We start from the raw sequence: 15,640 nt of genomic DNA, 5'->3' as shown, positions 1-15,640 counted from the left end.
TTCTTGAGCAGCTTTGCACACAGCCATGTTTGATGATAAGGGTTATATCCAGAATCCGGAGTGGCGGTTATTCGATCTGATCCAAGTCCTCAGGGCATGCCACATGGTACACGTTTGATGTGTCTGTTTTCCCGGCGAGTATTTTGCCTTCCTTAACCGCATCGTACCGACCAATCTGCAACGTAATCGCCTAGCGTTCCCACTGCCAGTTTAAGTCGCTGCTCAGGACATGGAACTCGCCCGTTCATTCATCAGAACGCTTGCCCGTTATTCTCCTCGTGATTTGCGCATGTTTCGGAACCAACACCAAAAAGCTCGTTTCTGGACCGTTCTCGGTGAATTCTTCGATGCTACGCCACGTAGCACTAACCGGCGAGATTGCGCAATCCGTCGCTGCGCTTCCAGAGACCCCACTTGGGCGCTATTCCAGAGATGCCGACTGCTTCCGTCACAACGCGGTGGAGACGCCCCCCCCCCTCCCCCTCTACGAGGGTCCATTTGAAGGAGCGAAACACTTGGACACTAAAGTCGTTTTCTTGGACCGGCCCATCTTGTGCACCACTTGTCCTTTCGCAACACGAGAAAACACGTGTGGCCCAGCAAGACGCTCGCGGTTCTTCGATAGAGTGGGAGCCTGGTGGCGTTCCACACCACGCGCCATGGGACGACAGAGTAAGGCCGCACTTCCCACCACAAGCCCGGGTCATATCATAGACCTCCTTGCCCGAATACCGCGTGTGCGGTTTGCCTGGTGCCCTGCTGCGGCCTCACCGACGCACTTCCCATTCCCTTCCCACATTTCCTCTCCCACCTCAGTCTCTGAGCAGTGATCCCGAAAAAGAGGTAGCAGAAGCTAAAGCCTTCCCGAACCATACCAAGCCACGTCAGTGCCTCCCTCCATGGAGACGCTCCGCAAGTTTCGCATACCGCGTGGCAGCCATGGCCTAACCGCGGTCTTTGCTAATAATGGACTAAATGCTTCAACAATGCCTCACTTCTTCAGGGCGGCAACAAATCTTTAAACTGACTCAATAGGGAGGGAAAGGCTCAGTCCGGTGAGCCGTACAAAAAGGATTACCATGCGCGAGGAAACGGCAAAGGGTGTCTACTATACAAAAAAGCTATCTACCGTGCTTTAGGATGAAGTGGAACAGGCACTCCTCGCTTAGGAAGCTTGGCAGCGCTTTTAACTTAAACGTTGCAAGGAAACTGCATGAGCGCTCCGTATTGAGAAAATCAAGATACATTGACGATTGAAAGTTCTGCTTGGCAAATACTGTACATGGAAAACGATGAAGACAAAATTAGGCTGTCGCCCTTTCTGTACCGATCGGCTACATCTGTGCTTTTATGTGCAGTGTTTACCTCTCCGGCCATAGTGTCATCACTTCACGCTGCCTGGAGATCCAAAGAACGCCGCAAGATCTCGGGACTGACCCTCCGACAGTTCCTTCACGATGCCGACGTTCGTGTCGTGAGGCGCGCAGGCCTAAATCAGCCTGGTCAATGGACGTGAAGAGTAATTACGACATGGAAAGGTCACATCCTGCTATCATTGCGTCTGCCGTTTCGCCTACTCTTCAGCCTCAAGGATGTCTCCTCAGCATTTCAGCTCCTCCTGCACCCGGTATTTCATCTTTGCTCAGGTCACCCCCTTCAATTGCAGGGGACGAACCATCGATAATCCATACCGCCTTGCCTGTTCCTGTGCCTACCCCTACACCACTCCTGTCTTCTCCTGTTCGGACTGTTTCTGATGACAGTATTGAACCGGCTGCGAAAAAGGTAAAGGCCACTCCAATCTATCTTACCCCTTCAAAGACGAAACCATCAAACTATCCACTCCCGACACTTGATCGCTCCTTCCGAGTGCACATTAAGCCTACCGCGCAATACGACATAACGTCAGTTCCTTCAAGATCGGTGCAGCAGCTCATTGACCGTGCACTGGGCATCTCAGGGTACCGCGGCTTTATTTACCACCGTCCATCCAATTCTGGCACCGTTCAAATAGCGTCACTTGCCGATGCTGTAAAGATCAGTAGCATTGACAAATTATATATCAGCGAGTCACAGTATATACCTGTGCAGGCCTACCTCGCATCAGGACCCGGCTTGCAGAGATGTGTCATTTATGACCTCGAACCTAATGCGCCTCCGAAAGAAGTGATGACGGATCTCTACTCTGACACCCACTCAGTGCTTAATGCCCGTCGACTAGGAAACCGAGGCAAATTTCTTCTACTGCTTGCGGGGCCGTTATAACTTCCTTCCCGATTCTTCTACAATGGACGAATCGTTCACCCGAACCCTTTCCGTCCTGCACCAGTCTACTGCTATCGGTGCCTGCGACAAGGTCACATCAAAAAGTGGTGCCCTGCATCCCAAGACACTCTGCCAAAACCACCAGCAGACGGTCTTCCCTCATTAAGGTGCCCATTCTGTAAGACAAATGACCAAGACATCACTTATTCTAAATGCCCTCGAAAGAAACGTCGTCCGCTAGCTGCGGCAATTCAGGCTGGAGTCAAGATCTCCAACCGTTTTGCTGCTCTGTCGACAGAGACAGATGAAGCAGATACTGAAAAATCGCCAGCATCTTTGCCTACACCTTCCGGTATCCGCCCGTCCTATGCCTCTGTTGTAAAGACAGGTTCCCATACCCAGCGGAAAAAAGAAGATGAATTTCCTCCAATAAACTCCTCTATGCCTGATGAGATCTATGCCATCGATGACGCGATCGCCAACGTTCGCCAACAACTTGATCAGCTTTGCCGACGTCGCTCTCTCTTACTACAACGTCCGCATATACCGCCAGTTCAGCCTGTTTGCCAACTGCCTCCTTTGTCCAATGTACACAGTCATTCAGACTGAAAATATGACCATTCAGAGCAATCTGTAACATCTACAATGTCATCCCTCATTAAACAATTGCAGCAACTCCCTCAGATGATTGCATCTGTTTTGCAAGTGAATGGCTACTAACGCTACTTCCCATGTCGTGCAATGGAACTGTCGGGGTCATACTAATAAGCTCCCTGAATTGATGCTACGCATTCAAGAAGGCAAACTTTCTGCTTGGGCTTTCCTTCTCCAGGAGCATAATGCCATCCTTTCTCTCTATGGTGATTGTGCATATCACAATCCATCAAAACCCGACCACCGTAGTGGTCTTGCTTCTGGTAAAGCAGCTATATATGTTCATTGTTCGACACCACATTCTTCCGTCGGCCTGTCTCGTTGGTGCAATACCCGATAAGAAGTAATTTCCATTCTCACTAAGCCGCAACGTACTCCAGTACTATAGGTTTCTTTTCACGGCCGACCCCAATCCAATCCTCTACACTCAACCTTGGATGGCTTACACACCTGCGCACCTCTTACCCAGGTGTACCCATACTAGTTGGAGGAGATTTTAATGGGCCACGTACAGCCTGGTGTTACACCCTTAACTCTAAACGTGGAGATCAGATTTACGATACGTTTTCTGACCAGTCGTTTATACTTCTGCACAACACCTCTAATTATACCCGCTAGCGTGCTCCTCCATGAACTCCGGACCTTACATGGTGGCTGGGTCCCGGCAATCCTCACTGGTCTTGTGACGCAGACACCTGGGGCAGTGATCACTCCCCCATCCTAATTGACTTTTCATCAAGTACATTGTGTAAAATTCGCGGGAAGGTCTATGTAACTTCTTGGGACAGTCTTCGCACGGATGGTCGCCTCGCCTCAATCCTGCCTCAGCACTTTCTACATTTATGCTTGTCTTAACTCAGAACACTGTCTCTTCCTCTGTCAACGAAGACCAACCAAATCCTGACTTTCACCTCCTTAATCTCTGGGAAAGGCGCAAACAGCTGGGCGTGTACATCACTCAGCATCCTTCAGACTAGAATGCACGAACGGAACTTCATAGAGTCACCGCTAAAGCCCGTCGGTATTCTAAACGCCTTCTGCACAAGCGCTGGACAGAGTGGTGTTCTCAACTCAGTACTCCTGCCGGCAATCGCCACTTATGGCGTGTATTTCATTCCATGGAACGCAAGCCATCCGTCAAAGACTATGCCGAGAGTATTCGTCTTGCCCTTCGTCTTTCTCCAGATCAATTTTCTTCCCAAGCTGCCCATCAGTTTCTTCCGAATTATGACTGTTCACGTGCACCTGTTCCGGTCAGTTACAAACATGAGCCAGAGGATAAGATAACATGCCCGTTCACCATGGCTGAGCTTATAGCTGCAATTGAAGACATCCGCCCTAACACTGCACCTGGTCATGACGGTGTACCTTATGCCCTATTCCGGAATCTGGACGGTGAAGCATTGACTTCACTTCTCAGAATTTTTAACGAAATCTGGACATCCAGTGACATGCCACCAGATTGGAAACATTCAGTGGTAGTTCCACTACCATAGGCTGGAAAATCACCCACAACTCTTGGGGCCCTACGACCGATTTCTCTCACCCCAACTATTTGCAAGTTGTATGAAAAACTGCTTGCCACTCGACTCTCCTGGTGGCTAGACCATCATCAGAAATATTCGTCTTCCCAAATTGGCTTCCAACAAGGATAGGGAGCTGAAGATGGTCTTGACCACTTTGCCAACTACGTGATACGTCGTTCACCTTACAGCCGTCTCGTTCGCACAGTCCTGGCAACAGATATCACGAAGGCCTACGACAACATTCTTCACGAAGCCATTCTCAACAATATGTCATCACTTGGCATGCCCTTGCAGATACGTCGAGCAATTCATGCTTTTCTCTCACAAAGTACATCTGCTATCCGTGTTAATGGTAAACCTACATGGCGCTTCATTTCTAATCGCGGTGTACCGCAGAGCTCAGTTTTAGCCCTAGCTCTATATAACATCGCATTCATTCCTCTGATACACAGTCTTTCCACCCTTCCTAATGTTCACGTTCTGGCATATGCAGACGATATCACTCTCTGGTCCACAAATCGCTCAGCTAAGGTGCAGCAAGACTCTCTGCAAAATGCCCTCAATCTTCTACACAACTTTCTTGCCAACACTGGCCTCTCTCTCAAACTCTCCAAATCCTGTTACGTTCATGTGGGCAATAAAGCTGGCCGCCGTATTTTCAAAGCCACTCCTTTCGTGCTCACTATTGACAACGCACCTCTTCCTGAAAAGGGAAAAAACCATTGTATTGGGCCTGCATGTTCATTCTTCAGGCAAAGGCACGGCTTGGTTATCAGCTATGCGCAAGAGTGCTATAAACACACTTGGCCTCATCCGCAGAATAGCCAATCGCTCTCGACGTTCCCGCTCCGATACAGCTCGTCTGCTTGTTCGTGCTGTCTTGCAACCTCGGCTCCTATACCAGGCTGTTTCAAAAACTTACGAAACGACAGTGGTCTACACTCGAAGCACTCAACAACGAAGCCATGCGAGTCATTACTGGCCTACCCCGAGCAACTCCTATTGGTCTACTGCAGGAGTATGCGCAGCTCAACACGCTGGAAGATTTAATTACCCGGCGAAAAACCAAGAGAGCACGGAAAGTTTCTCTTTGTCCAATGTTCGAGCCCCAACCACCTCCATAGGACTACTGCCACATTACACCAAACAAGCCAGCTTGTCATAACAAGTCGGAGTTCTCCTCTTCGCCATTACCATCAACTTTATCAACTTTTTCTACCCAACATGATGACTGCATCCTTTACACAGATGTCGCCATAACCTCAACGGGGGGATCAACTGCTTTTATAAGCCCGCCACACCCTCAACTCTACAGCCGCCAGACCTACTGTGCTGAATATTCGTCACCTGTTCCCTTGGAGCTCCAAGCGATTTTAAATGCCATTGCAGCTTTACCTGACGACCTTCTTTATAACCCGGTACACCTATTCACTCATTCCCAAGAAGCTCTCAAGCACCTAAAGAAAGTGCGTGGTACCCTTCGGGTTTCCCAGGACATACATGCTGCTTGTAAATCTTACCCAGTCCCTATACTCATACACTGGCTTCAAGCACGCACAGATGTCGATAGCATCGCATCTGACATGTCATCTCATTTAGCAGACGTACCGCAAACACCTCCTGCCTCTCTTCCACCAGACCCACTTCTGACACATTTAATATCTTCAGCCTCCTTCAGGCAGCGTACACGTGCTCTTATTCCCCATGTACACACCCCCTTCCTCCCAACTTATCATGGATGGAGGAGGTCTCTCTGAGGCGGCTGCGTGTCGGAGTGGCCGTTACGCCTGCATTTCGCCACCAGTGGCAAAGTGAGAAGATTCCTGCGCCAGAAAAATGCCCTCACTGCGACACACCCGCTTCTGACACCACTGTTCACCACCTATTGTGAACTTGCCCAGGAACTTCGCTGGTGCGCGCTCGCGTTCTGCAAGAGGCAGGCCTGTCCTCAAACAATGACTCCGATTTCAACTTGTGGATAACGAAAAACATTTACGCCCGAGGATTATGTGACATTTCACACCTTACTGGACTCCATGCCTTTTTGTAACCTTTTAACGTAATAACGTTCATTAATGGCATCACGTTTTATGCCGTGCGGCACATTTAGCGTCCTAAATAAATAAATGAATAAATAAATACTGTGCATAGTTAACGAATTGAGTTTATTCCCCGTCGTCATCATTTTTCATTAGTCTTCTTTACGGCACGCTCTCGTCTCGCGGGACAGGAAAGCAGCTTTCCTGCAGTGTAACTGAACCTTACAGCAAGAGCTAAGCTGTTAGAAGCGTAACTGATGGTTGACGAACAGAAAATGTGTTTCTTTGATAGGGCCTACACAATACTGCACTGCAGCTTAAGAAAAGTTGGAGCCATGGGGTAAGCTGAACTTGTCTTGATTGCAAGCTGAACCAGTCTTTCACAAAAATATTTATCTGGAAGTCGTTCTAGGTTTTCCATGGTGTTTACCAGCGCAAGAAGACGCGGACGCGGGAACACGGACAAATACTTGTTTGTTTGTTGGCGAAAAGTTATGTTGGCGAGTGTGAGAACGGCGAAATAGACTGTCCCGCCGCGGTGGCTCAGTGGTTAGAGTGCTCGAACCCACACGCGGCGGCTGCGTTTCGATGGAGGCGAAACGCTAAGGCGCCCGTGTGGTGAGCGATGTCAGTGCACGTTAAAGTTCCCCAGGTGGCCAGAATCATTTCGCAGCCCTCTACTACGGCACCTCTTTCTTTCTTGCTCCTATCCTACCAACTTCCTCCCTTCCCGTACGTTTTGTTCTGGTGTCCGCCGATATGTGAGACAGATACTGCGCCAATTCTTTTCCCCCAAAATCAATGCTCAGTTTCAATAAACTCTTAAGTGGCGGCAAACCGAAGAATGTGAAGGTATGGTAGATGCAATGGTATGTTTTATCGCTGGTGGGCTGAGCTCGAGAGCTGTGTCATCTTATCTTCCACAGTGAAAAGGTCCTTTTTATATTTGCCTAAATATAGGCCCGCCAACATCACAGGAGAATTCCTGAAGTTGGCAGTAAGTGGTGCGTGTATATTTATGCATGCCACAACGCCTAAATTGTATACATTAAAGGTTATCACATTCGTCAGTGATATTACTCTGAGATAACTAATGATTCAAGTGGCATCGTATGAGAGTTTGAATATTTGATGCGGTGCAAGGAAAGCTCAAAAATTGAATTCATTCAATTCCTTTTCCTGACCCTGAAGTTCACTGAACTAGTCATTCAGCGCTTGTCATTATGGTATTAGCCAAAACACATGCGAAATACACCGAGCACAATTACGCTGTTACATGTAAGAGATAATAACTTGTAAACTTGCAGTAGTCCTCTGAAACAAGCAAGTGGACTGCGTTTCGTCTTTGACATCCATAATTCGTGCATGTCCAGCATTCTAGGACAAAAATTAAAAACATTGAAATATTATAAGGTACTGTTATGTAAGTACTGAAGGTAATGGTCCATTCTCCCGGTGCGTAGCAAAATCTTTCTTTTAAAGGTTTTCCTTGGCTCGCATCGAGTAGGAACTACTGCAATAAAAACCAATGGGGAACGTTTTTAACGCTAGGAAAAACGTCAACAGCAAAAACACAATGCAAGCATGCCGACAGATCTGCGGATATATTGATTCGTATAGTGAAATACTGCAATACATGGTAAAATTGCGTTCATAAACTGTTTCTCGATGAAAAATGCTTATGCCCAGAATTGCTGGTCTGAATATACTCGTAAAATATCTTCTGACATTTGAGCTTCAGAGATCACATGTGCATGTGCCCACAAACGAGGTCGGAAGGCTGGAACCATGCAATCGCAAAGCTGCTTGGAATCCTAAGTATGCACTCAAAAAATGAAGAGTGTGCAGTTCACAGTCCTTCATGACATGCAATAAACAACCTTTGGTTCCAGGTCACACCTGCAGGTAGTGATTAAAAAAAGTATTTTTTGTGGCTTTCTTGTTCTGAGAACTAGTCTGGGGGCGTGTGCTGAAGCAACTTCTCTTTCTCATATATTCTTCGGTGGCGTTCATTGCCAGCCAACTCGTGAAGACCACCCGTCGCCATAAAAACGAGCAGAGATGATGTAATTTATTTTTTGCCGCGCCCCTAGCATTACCGGACAGCGGCGATTCTTGATGACTCGGTGGCCATGGCAGCTTCGCCACTCAAGCCTGTTTCTGATGCATGCAGTGTGGCTGCAAATAATCTCTGCTGAAGCCTGTGCTGTGCGATGGGCGACGAATGCAGGTGGGCGTACCGTCATTGCGCGGCTGTTTCGGAGGATGAGCAGCCGGTCCGGTTGCAGCGCCAGCACAGCTGGTTGTCCGTGGACAATGGACAGCTCGACCAATGCGTCGACGGGGTCGAAGGCGTCATCCTCTTCCATGTTCCTCAAGTCGAGCTTGAGAGACGCCAGCCATTTCTGGAGTTCGGGAACCTGGGTGTTTGCAACGTCCATGGCGTCAATTATGCGGACAGGCGCACGTGAAAAGTATACGAGAGAAGGACTCTCAGCATCGTCTCTCATTTTGAACAGAAACAAATCACTTAAGAGGACACAACGCCCGAATAAAAGCTTCAAACATCATAAAGATGTAAGAACTTGCTCAAAAATCCGTCTTAACACAGATAAAACATTAAGCAAAACTGAGCAGACTTTCGGACACCCTGATCTTTGTTTCTTTCATGGTGAAACTCTTACTGCTACAAAAATACTGGTATTTCTCTGTAATTTGCTTGTACTTCAGAAAATTAGATACTTACAAACAGAACACACAGCTTCCACGGCTCTAGGAGTTATACCTGAAGACATAATGAAGAAATTTTAATTGTTGTTGCGAGTGAGCGCTGCGCTGTGTCCTCCCTACTATGGTTAGTCAATTGCGCTAATTCAATGGGACCTTCAAGGCAGTCAAGCTGTCCTTGACTAAATGGCGGTTTCAGAACAAGCGGTTCATTACAAAGCTCCCAAATGATGCAGTTTATCTGGCTCTCATGTGGTTTACTATAATGGACCTATAATGTCATGTCTATGATAAGAATTGATGGGACAAAAATGAATTAAAATTTGGCACCCGAAAAATTTGAGTTCTCGCAAAAACTACACGTATGCCGTCATCTGCGTTCAAAGACTTTGTTACCGCGGCAACAATCTCGGGCGCCGGCGAAAGACGGCCTTCAAGTTGGGGCAAACAGTGAGAAAACGTAGGAGCGTGCAAGCCGAGATAGGGCCACAAGCGCAAGAGGAGGGGAGGTGACATGTGCCAGCTGCGGGTAGAGAACAGAAGCTACCTCTGTCAAACGAAGGGGACGGCGTTAAAACCGGGCAATAAACGGACTGCCAATAGCGTCCCCCCGCCCCCAATTGCGATGGGACAGCCGGCAGCAACTGATCCAGCTGTTAAAGAAGCTTGATGCCTCCGGCCTCTCCGACTGTCGGTTCATTGTGTTCCAGTGTGATAAACAAGGTGTCAATATTTTTCTTCATGGAATGCCATTTTCGCTCAATGAGTCCATCCGTTTCAATTACAGCGTTCCACATGCCGTACATCTGAATGAGCATGAGCATCCTTACCAGGGAAAATAACCTAATACGGCGTGCGACTGTCGCACATGCCAACCGTAAAAGACCACACAAAAATTCAAGAAACAAATCACACTGTCTAAGTCTACCATTTAATCTTCATTTCCATTACATTCTTCACGTTGCCTGTTTCCTGCCTGCCATTCAGCTTAATTCGTACCAAATAACGGCATAGACACGCCTGAAGAGCAATGCAAAGAGTAGGGAAACGCGAGGCTCGTTATGGTACGCCAAGAAAGTGGCTTTCAAGCGAATCAAGCCATAGGGGAGAGTTTTTTTAAATGTATGTAAGAGTGAGGAGTTAGTAGCGTATACATTTTAAATTCAGCACAAAGTCAAAGAAATGACAACCTCACGCCCCCGGTGGGATCCTAGCCCAAGACCCCCGCACCGGATTTGGTGCTTTACCGTACCGAGCTACGGTGGCAGCTGCCAAGCCATCTATTTTCTAGTGTAGTTGTATTAACTGCGTGTAGGCTAGCATTGAGAATGTTCACCAGCGCCATCCTAGGGCAGAGCGGCGGACGTTCAACGATCTGCCATACCCTGAGTGCCACGTAGAACGTGGAAGAGGAGCAGTGGGGAATGTCTGTACTTTGTCCTTCGTCGGTGCTATCTTCTAGTCCGTAGGACGAAAAAGAAAAGAAAACGTCGACAACTACCCAATGGAACTGCCTTCATGCGTCCTTCTTGTTTTAGTGTATTTTAAATCGGGGCTTTAGACATTGTTCATTTGCCGCCATGTGTATGCGTAAGCCTTTTATGTTTTGGCTCCATGAAAGAGCTTCAATTAACGCGCGAACACTGCTATAAAGAGCGTTATTTGGTGTTCCGTAAGAATTTAAAAGTGCTTATAAGCCAAAGTAAATCTGGACAAACGATTCGATTTTTGTTTCGTTTGATCTATGGGGTTTACCGTCCGAAAACGACTCAGGCTGGCTATGAGGGGCGCCATAGTGAAGGGCTCCGGATAAATTGACTACCTTTGCTTTTTTAACACACAGCAACGTCGCACATTACACGGGCCTCTAACATTTCCCCTCCAATGAAATGTCACCACCGCGTACGAGACGGAACCCACGTCTTTCGGGCCGCCACTCAAACACCATGGCTACTGTGCCACCACGGCAGTTACACAAACGCTTAGTGTTCGCGTGTTACCACCATGTGTCACATGGTGCTGAACATCAAAAATCATTGCCGGTTCATCATCATAATGTTCGGTACATCCCAATGCTTTTCTTTGGCTATCAGAAATAGTGTGATCGCAGGATGTAATTTATAGATCACGTTTTGTGATACTCAGCAGCAGTATTATAATCATCATAATCATCAGCCTGACTACACCGACTGCAGGGAAATTGCCTCTCCCATGGTTCTCCAATTAACCCTGTCATTTATTTTTTACCAGCTGCGCCCACCCTATGCCTGCAAACCTCCTAATCTCATACGCCCACCAGACCTTGTGCCGGCCCAGCTACTTTTTCCTACCCTTGGAATCCACTTCGTTGCCATGAGGACCAGCGGTTGTCCTGCCTTCGCATCATATGCCCTGCCTAAGCCCATTTCTTCCTCCTGATTTCGACTACGATGTTATTAACCCGCGTTTATTCCCTCACCCACTCTGCCCGCTTCCGGTCTATTAACGTTACACCTATCACCTTTCTTTCCATGACTCCCTATGTTGTCCTGAACTTACGCTGGACCCTTTTCGTTAGCCTCCACGTTTCTGCCTCGTAGGTAAGTACCGGTAAGATACAGCTGTTGTGCGATTTTCTCTTACGAAATATTAGTAACCTACTATTCATGATTTGAGAGAACCTGCCATATGCGCTCCACCCAATTCTTATCCTTCTAGTTATTTTCCTTTCATGACCCGGATCAGCTGTCACTACCTGCCCTTAGTAATCGAATTCTTTTATAACTTCCAGCACCTCGCTTCCAAGTGTGAACTGCTATTACCTTGCTAGACTGTTGAACACTGGTTTGGTTTTCTGCATGTTAATTTTTATACCCACCCTTCTGCTTAGTCTAACTCATTAATCATGATTTGCAGTTTAGCTCCAGAGTGACTCAGCAAGGCAATGTGATCAGCGAATAGCAGATTATTTAGGTATTCTTCATTAACTCTTATCTCCAACTGTTCCCAGTTCAAGCCTAGGAATACCTCCTGCGAACAGGCTGTCAATAGCATTGGCGAGATCGTGTCTCCTTGTCTGACGCCCTTCGTTATTGAAGTTTTATTGCTGACTTTGTGGAGGTAGCTGTGCACTATCACACCATCAATCAGATGATAGAGAAATGCGCAGATTATAACCAACCCCTATATATAGCCTACATTAGTTAAGAGAAAGCATTTGACTCAATCGCCATGCTGTTTTCCTTGTTTTGTTTTGTCGCTGTGCCGTTTCTCTGTGTGCTGTTTTTGTGCGCTGTTATGACGCATACTGTTTTGACGTGTTCTTTTCTTTCGTGTCCCCATCAAATCAAATTCACGCTGAAGTTGCAGCTTGTACCCAGGCAGCAAGCAGCAAGCAAGCATAGCAAGCAAGCAGCAGCAAGCAAGCAGCAAGGAAGCAAGCAGCAAGCAAGCAAGCAGCAAGCAAGCAAGCAGCAAGCAGCAAGCAAGCAGCAGCAAGCAAGCAGCAAGCAATCAACCAAGCAGGCAGGCAAGCAAGCAAGCAGCAAGCAAGCAAGCAGGCAAGCAAGCAGCAAGCAAGCAGCAAGCAAGCAAGAAGGCAGGCAGGCAAGCAAGCAAGCAGGCAAGCAGGCAAGCAAGCAAGCAAGCAAGCAGGCAAGCAAGCAGCAAGCAAGCAAGCAAGCAGCAAGCAAGCAGCAAGCAACAAGCAAGCAGCAAGCAAGCAGCAAGCAAGCAAGCAGCAAGCAAGCAAGCAGCAAGCAGGCAAGCAAGCAGCAAGCAAGCAAGCAGCAAGCAAGCAAGCAGCAAGCAGGCAAGCAAGCAGCAAGCAAGCAAGCAAGCAGGCAGGCAAGCAGCAAGCAGCAACAGACAGGCAAGCAGCAAGCAAGCAAGCAGGCAGGCAAGCAGCAAGCAAGCAAGCAGGCAAGCAAGCAAGCAAATAGGCAAGCAAGCAGGCAGGCAGGCAAGCAAGCAAGCAAGCAGGCAGGCAGGCAGGCAGGCAGGCAGGCAGGCAAGCAAGCAGGCAGGCAGGCAGGCAGCCAGGCAAGCAGGCAAGCAGGCAGGCAAGCAGGCAAGCAAGCAGGCAGGCAGGCAGGCAATCAGGCAGGCAAGCAGGCAGGCAGGCAGGCAGGCAGGCAAGCAGGCAGGCAGGCAAGCAAGCAAGCCGGCAGGCAAGCAAGAAGGCAGGCAGGCAGGCGGGCAAGCAGGCAGGCAGGCAGGCAGGCAGGCAAGCAGGCAGGCAGGCAGGCAAGCAGGCAGGCAAGCAGGCAGGCAAGCAGGCAGGCAAGCAAGCAGGAAGGCAGGCAGGCAAGCAGGCAGGCAGGCAGGCAAGCAGGCAGGCAGGCAAGCAGCAAGCAGCAAGCAAGCAGGCAGGCAAGCAGCAATCAGCAACAGGCAGGCAAGCAGCAAGCAAGCAAGCAGGCAGGCAAGCAGCAAGCAAGCAAGCAGGCAAGCAAGCAAGCAAGCAAGCAGGCAAGCAAGGAAGCAAGGAAGCAGGCAAGGAAGCAAGCAAGCAAGCAAGCAGGCAGGCAGGCAAGCAAGCAAGCAGGCAAGCAAGCAGGCAGGCAGGCAGGCAAGCAAGCAAACAGGCAGGCAGGCAAGCAAGCAGGCAGACAGGCAAGCAAGGAAGCAAGCAAGCAGGCAGGCAAGCAAGCAGCAAGCAAGCAAGCAGGCAAGCAAGCAGCAAGCAGGCAAGCAAGCAAGCAAGCAGCAAGCAAGCAGGTAAGCAAGCAGCAAGCAAGCAGCAAGCAAGCAAGCAAGCAGCAAGCAAGGAAGCAAGCAGGCAGGCAAGCAAGCAAACAAGCAAGCAGGCAAGCAGCAAGCAAGCAAGCAAGCAGCAAGCAAGCAGAAAGCAAGCAGCAGGCAGCAAGCAAGCAAGCAGCAAGCAGCAAGCAGCAAGCAAGCAGCAAGCAGCAAGCAACCAAGCAAGCAGCAAGCAAGCAAGCAAGCAGCAAGCAAGCAGCAAGCAGGACGCAAGGAAGGCAATCAGCAAGCAGCAAGCAAGCAGGCAGGCAAGCAGCAAGCAGTAACAGGCAGGCAAGCAGCAAGCAGCAAGCAAGCAAGCAAATATGCAGGCAACCAAGGAAGCAAGCAAGCAGGCAAGCAAACATGCAAGCAGGCAGGCAGGCAAGCAAGTAAGCAAGCAAGCAGGCAGGGAAGCAGCAAGCAAGCAAGCAGGCAAGCAAGCAAGCCAACAAGCAAGCAGGCAAGCAGGCAAGCAAGCAGGCAGGCAGGCAAGCAAGCAGGCAAGGAGGGAGGAAAGCAAGCAGGCAGGCAGGCAAGCAGGCAGGCAAGCAGGCAGGCAAGCAGACAGGCAAGCAGGCAGGCAGGCAAGCAGGCAGGCAGGCATGCAGGCAGGCAAGCAAGCAGGCAGGCAGGCAGGCAGGCAGGCAGGCAGGCAAGCAAGCAAGCACGCAGACAAGCAAGCAGGCAGGCAAACAAGCAAGCAGGCTAGCAAGCAGGCAAGCAAACAGGCAAGCAAGTAGGCAGGCTAGCAGGGAAGCAAGCAAGCAAGCAGCAAGTAAGCAAGCAAGCAGCCAGCAAGCAAGCGAGCAGGCAGGCAAGCAGCTAGCAGCAACAGACAGGCAAGCAGCAAGCAAGCAAGCAGGCAGGCAAGCAGCAAGCAGGCAAGCAAGCAAGCCAGCAAGTAAGCAGGCAAGCAAGCAAGCAGGCAAGCAAGCAGACAGGCAGGCATTCAGGCAAACAAGCAAGCAAGCAAGCAGGCAGGCAGGCAAGCAAGCAGGCAGGCAGGCAGGCTAGAAAGCAGGCAGGCAAGCAAGCAGGCAGGCAGGCAATCAGGCAGGTAAGCAAAAAGGCAGGCAGGCAAGCAGGCAGGCAGGCAAGCAGGCAGGCAGGCAGGCAAGCAAGCAAGCAAGCAAGCAAGCAGGCAGGCAGGCAGGCAGGCAGGCAGGCAAGCAAGCAGGCAGGCGAGCAAGAAGGCAGGCAGGCAGGGAGGCAAGCAGGCAGGCAGGAGAGTAGGCAGGCAGGCAGGCAAGCAGGCAGGCAGGCAGGCAGGCAAGCAGGCAGGCGAGCAGGCAGGCAAGCAGGCAGGCAGGCAGGCAGGCAGGCAAGCAGGCAGGCAGGCAGGCAGGCAGGCAGGCAGGCATGCAGCAAGCAAGCAAGCAGCAAGCAAGCAAGCAGCAAGCAAGCAAGCAAACAAGCAAGCAAGTAGCAAGAAGCAAGCAAGCAGCAACCAAGCAAGCAAGCAGGCAGACAGGCAAGCAAGGAAGCAAGCAAGCAGGCAGGCAAGCAAGCAGCAAGCAAGCAAGCAGGCAAGCAAGCAGCAAGCAGGCAAGCAAGCAGCAAGCAAGCAGGCAAGGAAGCAGCAAGCAAGCAAGCATCAAGCAAGCAAGCAGGCAGGCAAGCAAGCAAGCAAGCAGGCAGACAAGCAAGCAAGCAAGCAAGCAGCAAGCAAGCAGCAAGCAAGCAAGCAAGAAAGCAGCAAGCAAGCAA

The 15,640-nt window shown here is 49.6% G+C and overlaps 1 protein-coding gene across 2 annotated transcripts in view; it reads right to left on the bottom strand.

The window, feature by feature from the left end:
* The window catches only part of LOC144119446 (neprilysin-1-like), a 611,912-nt gene that overhangs the window by 381,317 nt on the left and 214,955 nt on the right, over positions 1-15,640 (bottom strand). For both annotated transcript variants that reach the window (XM_077652051.1, XM_077652052.1), the window contains one exon: positions 8,725-8,904. In XM_077652051.1, the coding sequence (XP_077508177.1) occupies positions 8,725-8,904 (180 nt within the window). The remainder of the gene's footprint in view (positions 1-8,724; positions 8,905-15,640) is intronic.

This window comes from Amblyomma americanum, chromosome 2, assembly GCF_052857255.1.
Source record: "Amblyomma americanum isolate KBUSLIRL-KWMA chromosome 2, ASM5285725v1, whole genome shotgun sequence".
NCBI lineage: Eukaryota > Metazoa > Arthropoda > Arachnida > Ixodida > Ixodidae > Amblyomma > Amblyomma americanum.
The sequence above is the reverse complement of the archived record's forward strand: the minus strand, read 5'-3'. Positions and strand labels throughout refer to the sequence as shown.